The sequence below is a fragment of the Mastomys coucha genome, unplaced genomic scaffold (genome assembly GCF_008632895.1).
Source record: "Mastomys coucha isolate ucsf_1 unplaced genomic scaffold, UCSF_Mcou_1 pScaffold12, whole genome shotgun sequence".
In the NCBI taxonomy this organism is placed as follows: domain Eukaryota; kingdom Metazoa; phylum Chordata; class Mammalia; order Rodentia; family Muridae; genus Mastomys; species Mastomys coucha.
The window spans coordinates 86,564,655-86,570,860 of NW_022196894.1; the positions used below are offsets into that span (position 1 = coordinate 86,564,655).

General features: G+C 40.5%; 1 protein-coding gene and 1 pseudogene across 1 annotated transcript; one reads left to right on the top strand and one right to left on the bottom strand.

Annotated features, from left to right (window-relative positions):
• Positions 1–999: 999 nt before the first annotated feature.
• On the bottom strand, positions 1,000–1,179 carry LOC116086570 (keratin-associated protein 20-2-like). Its single transcript, XM_031364778.1, has one exon. It carries the CDS (start codon positions 1,177–1,179, stop codon positions 1,000–1,002), a length of 180 nt encoding a protein of 59 aa, XP_031220638.1.
• Positions 1,180–3,756: 2,577 nt separating this feature from the next.
• Positions 3,757–4,486, top strand: LOC116086571 (annotated as a pseudogene).
• The last annotated feature ends 1,720 nt before the right edge of the window (positions 4,487–6,206 follow it).

Consider the following 6,206-nt stretch of genomic DNA (forward strand, 5'->3'; position numbering starts at 1 on the left):
GTAGGTATATACATGTATATATGTGTATATATACAAACATAGATACATACATATATATACATATATATATATGTATATAAGCTAAACAGCGAAAAGAATATGAATGGATGCTAAAATAGGCAGAGATTTAGAACAGGTATTTTGCACAGGAATAGATACAATGGACAACTGGACTCAATAATGTTGTACTTCACTAATATCTCAGAGATACAAATCAAAAGAGAGTTGAGATTTTAGCCCACAGTTGTTAGACTGTTAGTATTAGAGACAAGAAAGATGAATGTTACAAAGCATGTAGAGGAGGCCATCCTTCTCTATTGTTGATGGAAATGTAACTTCATGTACCTATGAGAAAATAGCATGTGGCATGTTTTCAAACACGCAGGGAAGTGACAGATAATCTACAATACACACAGATTCTTATACAATGAGATCAAGATCACTGAATCCTAATGAAGTAGGTACACTACCAAGTATATTCTTATATTCTTTATAACAATCAGGTTATAAACACAAGAAAATGACCATCTGCATTTGAACGCTGACAAGAATTGCTTCTTTCTCTACATTCCTCTCCTTACCTTATTTCTCCCCCTTTTCCTTCTCCATGACAATCTCCTTAAATAACATCCTTTCTTATACTCCCCTCACCCATTCCCACAACCAGCTCTACCAATATGACCAATCAATCAGATACAAAAGCATGGAAAATACAGATAGTATTTTGTAGAGTTTATTCATTTAGTTATTTGATAATACACCTTTCAACAAAAGGTTGAGAGTTAAATTTACAATCATTTTACAGAGTATGATGAGGATAATATAAAATACTATCATGGTCCAAATTCAGATGAGGAATTAGATGACCATGTTGAATTTCAATTCTATTTTATATATTTTGTCCTAAAGTTAGAAATTTTGAAGACATTTTTGAGTTCCTGGTGTAAAAATACTTGGAAGCCCTTCTGGTCAGAAAGTTTGGGTATCTGCATAATGTCCTCAGTAGAAGCCATAAGACCAGTATCTTCTACAGCACAGTGGGCGGCAGCAGCCATAGCCGTAGCCACCATAGCCACAGCCATAACCACAGCCTAGACCACAGCCTAGACCACCATAGCCATAGCCTAGACCACCATAGCCATAGCCCAGGCCTCCATAGTAGCTGCCATAGTAACACATGGTTGCAGGAGTGGAGCGTTCAGAGGAAGATGAAGCAGTAGGTTTCTAGAGTCTGGATGAAACCATCTGTCAAGGGCCTTTTATACACCTGGATGTTGGTGACAAAAACCACAGGCATTATGACATCACACATGTCTCTACTATTCTTCAGAAAACATCCACGTTTCAGAATTTACTGCCCAAACAACGCTGCATAACTGAGATAATTGCGCTCATATGTTAGGATCCCAAGGTCAGATCATGGAGCTTTATCGTGAAAATCTGGATCTAGTTTCAAGACAATGCCTCATTCTACACTTAGTTTCTTTAATACTCATGACACAAATCATTGAAATCTCTCTCTTCTCTTTCTGTCTTTTGTTTTGTAGTGCTCCACACTGAAAACAGTTTTTGCTTTCCTTGCTTTGCTTTGTTATTGTAAAATGAATATGCATTTTCAAAGTATTTCAGGTGGAAAATGGTCTGTACACTTATTATTTTTTTAAGTTGATGACTCATATACATAATCAATATTTGTCTTACAACTTTACTATCACATATTAATTCTGATTTATGAGCATAGTAGATCTTTCCATCTTGAGATATGTTCTTTCGTATTCCACTTGTAGGCTTGCTTTTGCCATTTTTTTCAGTTTTTGTTACTTTGATTGTGTGGCATATTTTGAGAGCAGATTCTGTGGTAGATCTAGCATCTTCCTTTCTGCTTAATGTTGTTTTTGCTCTTAGAGTCTCCTTCTGCGTTTCTATCTTCACTAGGATTGTGCTGTGCTGTTCTGTGCAGAACAAAATTGTAGTTTTTATAGACATTGCACGAGAACTATACATTGGTTTGTCAAATATCCTCATTTTCCTCTTAGTAATTCTACCAAAGTATAAACAGGTTGTGTCATTCCATACCCTAGTATTTTCCTCTAATTATTTACTTCACACAAAAATACTTCTCCATGGTATTCATTTTCTTAACTGTGTTGAAGTTGTTCAGTCTTATCACAAGACTCTAGTTTGCATCAAATTGATATTAACTCTAATATTATTGACCCATGTCAACCAACAAACACACCCATGCCTATTTAACACTAATTCACCTTACCTCTTTTTCCTCAAGATCTCACCAAAACTGCAAATCCTTTAAAATTCTCATTGTTTTTAAAGACTCAAAGTATTAAATGCTCAGTACCTCTAACATATGCAATCTTTCTTAAAATCTAGAATCTCTCTAGAGTTTAAAATATGTCAACTGTGGGTTTAAATGAAAGACATAAATTAAACTGATTGTGTTCTTTCTTAAATTGTGAAGAACCAGGGAGTATTCAGGATCAGATAAAAGCAAAACAATCTACCAATAATTTACATAACACTTTGTACAATGTCTTGTGATCACTTAGGAACTTCTTGCCTCCTCTATACACCAGGGTCACTTCTCTGACTCTTCCCTCTGCAGCACATACAGCTTGTCTTCTACACATGGATGGGCTCCACCACAGTGATCCAGCTGCTCTTCTCGGTTTCCCATGGGAGTGAAATCCAATCCTTCCACCCAACTAAAATTGGTATTGATTGTGGAACAATAATATGACCGGCCTAACCATGATGTTATTTAGCAGAATTTAGACTTTGAGTTGGTAAAACAGGTGAATGTTTTGAGTGTCACTTATTAGTCTGCCAGTGTAGGAGTATGGAAGACAGTTCTGCTGAGAACAATGTGGATTATTACTGCCTAGATCAAGAGATTTCAGAGGAGAAGACTATAATTTAATGTCATAGAGACCATTCTTCTGGGATTCTGGCAAACAATGTGATGGCTTTTTTACCTTTAACTAAGGACAGATTTAAGTCATTTGCATTAATGGTGTTGGCTTAGAGGTTTCAATAGACCATGCAAAACTCAGTCACCCTTCTCCTGCTGTGTGCAGTTTCAGATCCAAACCTCTCAGCTACTTCTCCATCACTATGTCTGACTACATGCTGTCATGCTTCCCCTCATGATGAAATAGGACTACACCTCAGAAACTGCACACAAATCTCAATTAAATGTTTTCTTTTTTAAGATGTGGTCAAGATACATCTTTAGAGCAATAGAATATTGGCTGATATGTATGAAAATGGGAAGAGTTGAGATGAATGTGTCCAGAATTTACTGTAATTAAGTTTTATATAACATGGAATTTTTGCGTGTAAAACACTTTTTGAGAATTGTTTCAAAAACTCTCAGTCCAGCCAAACAAGTGGATCAGGCAGGATGTACGATGATGGACACAGAGCACAAGGAAGAACAGGGTAACTTGTTGGGTGTCAGCTGAGTGAAAGGCAATTGTCCTCTGTGCTTTCTCCTGATCTGATCCATACTTGCAGGAAAGCTAGCTGTCTGTGCTGGGCCCTATACCCTGGCCAGCACCTCACCTGGGGATTCAGCTTCCTTGTAGGTGGGAGGGATTGCCCTTGTTTCCCTTTCACTTTCTCTGGCACCCAACCTGATGCCTGGGGCTGGAACTTGAGTCCCCACCTTGCTGCAAGTTAAGAGGAAGAAGGAGACATAGGAGGACTGCAGAGAAAACCAGAAGAAAAAGCAAAATCTGAGAGAGTGTCCAGGAAGCTAGAGCCATGCAGTTCTCCTGCTCAGCCAGAACAGCGGATGAGAACGTGGACGTTTTGTTCAAGGTCATCCTTATTGGGGACCCCAACGTGGGGAAGACGTGTGTGGTTCAGCACTTCAAATCTGGAGGCTATAGTGAGTCACAACAGAACACCATTACGGTGGACTTCACGGTGAGCTCCATGGAGATAGATGGCAAGAAAGTAAAGAGGCAGGTGTTGGGACACTGCAGGCCAGGAGCGCTTCCATACCATCACCCAAGGCTACTACCGGAGTGCCCAGGCAACCATCATTGCCTATGACCTCACAAGGCGGTCCACATTCGAATCTGTCCCTCACTGGATCATGAGATAGAAAAATATGGAGCTACCAACTTGGTCATCAAGCTGATCGGGAACAAATCAGACCTGTGGGAGAAACGGCACGTCCTGTTTGAGGATGCCTGCACACTGGCCGAGAAATATGGCCTCCTGGCTGGCTTGGAGACATCTGCCAAGGAGTTCAGGAACATAGATGAAGTCTTTGTGCTCATGGCGAAGGAGTTAATTTCCTGAAACAGCCTGCACCTGTATGGGGAGAGCGCCCAGCAAGGTCTTTCCCAGGATTCCAGCCCAGTTCTTGTGGCCCAGGTCCCCAGTGGGAACACCCGCTGTAATTGTTGAACATGAGAGGGAGGCCAGCACAAAAGCCAGGGTATCCGGACCCCAGTGTCTCCGGCAGCACTGCTGGCTAAGGCCTTACTCCTAGCCTGATGGGCAGTACAGACTGAGGAAAGGGGTGACACCATTGTCCTCAAGGACGCCTACAGAAATGTGGACTCCAGGCCCTGGAGGAAGAGCATTAGGATGGATTTCCCCCATTCTCGTCTATGTCTCCCCAACATACAACTGTTTAATAGCGGAATTGGCTTCTCTGTTGTACAAAGACAGTAGTTAAGTGGGGAGCAGGAAGATGCAGAGAGGATATCGGGGACAGTCTAGATTTGGAAACAGCACAAGCACAAATGGGGAAGGCCTGTAATGAAAAGCTGGCCTGCTTCCAACAGACACAGCCCGGCCTTCTTCCTGAGGAGCAAGGTCTGTTGACCTAAAGGCCAGAAAGGCTTCCTTACCAGGAATCAGGAGGCAGGTGGAACTGGCTTGCCCTCTGTCAATCTGTTTGATCACAAGGATGGAAGAAACACCTACCATGAATTCATAAAACACCAAATTATCTCTTGTACAGAAGTCAGTCCTGTGTTCAATTAAAAATGAAGTTATTAGCAAAAAAAAAGAAAGATGTTTTAAAAAACGCAACTGCTTCAAGACTTTGTTCATATAAAGAATCAACATGCGATTTGTGTGTGTGAGTTTGTGTGTGTGTGTTTGTGTGTGCGTGTTTGTGTTTGTATGTGCTATGTATCTGTGTACAATATCTCATGAAACTAAAAGGTACCAGGAGTACTTCTAAGTGGAATAGATAAACATGAATTAATCTCATGCATGAGAGAGGAAAGTAGTTGATGTGTAGTGATAGGTAGTGTGGAGAGGGTGATATTGGAGAATTAAATAAAATGACTAATGTCTATGAAATACTATCATGACACCCAAAGCAGACATCTTAAAGACTAGTTCAGTGTGTCTTCCCACCATTAAACATGACAGATTAAATTGAATCAGATTGATAGCCAGACTAAGAAGAATCCCAGATACTGGCTAACATGGTTCTACCTCAGTGTGTAAGGTGCAGAGCAAATGAGAAAGGTAGAAGGCCACAAATGGACAGGATCACTGAGTCATCCTGATTCTGAGGGGTTCTGACACAACCAGGATCACAGGAAGGACAGGCTCCAGTCAGATTTAGCAAGGGCATGTATCACTAGAGTTAACCAGATGCCGGGGGACAAGTGTAAGAAAATAAACAAGACAAACCAAGGTCACTTGCCAACATCAGAACCCAATTCTCCCACCATAGCAAGTCCTGGACACACCATTACACCGATATAAAGTCACTTATCATGATGATGATACAGGACCTTAAGAAAGATATAAATAGCACCCTCAAAGAAATACAGGAGAACACATGTAAAGAGCTAGAAGCTCTTAAAAAGGAAACACAAAAATCCCTTAAAGAACTACAGGACAACACGATCAAACAGGTGAAGGAAATGAGCAAAATCATCCAGAACCTAAATATGGAAATAGAATCAATAAAGAAATCAGAAAGTGAGACAACCCTGGCCATACAAAACCTTGGAAAGAAATCAGGAGCCATAGATGCAAGCATCACCAACAGAATGCAAGAGATAGAACAGAGAATCTCATGGGCGGAAGACACCTTAGAAAACACTGATACAACAGTCAAAGTGCAAAAAGCAAAAAGCTCTTAAAACATCCAGGAAATCCAGGACGCACTGAGAAGATCAAATCTAAGGATAATAGGTATAGAAGAGAGT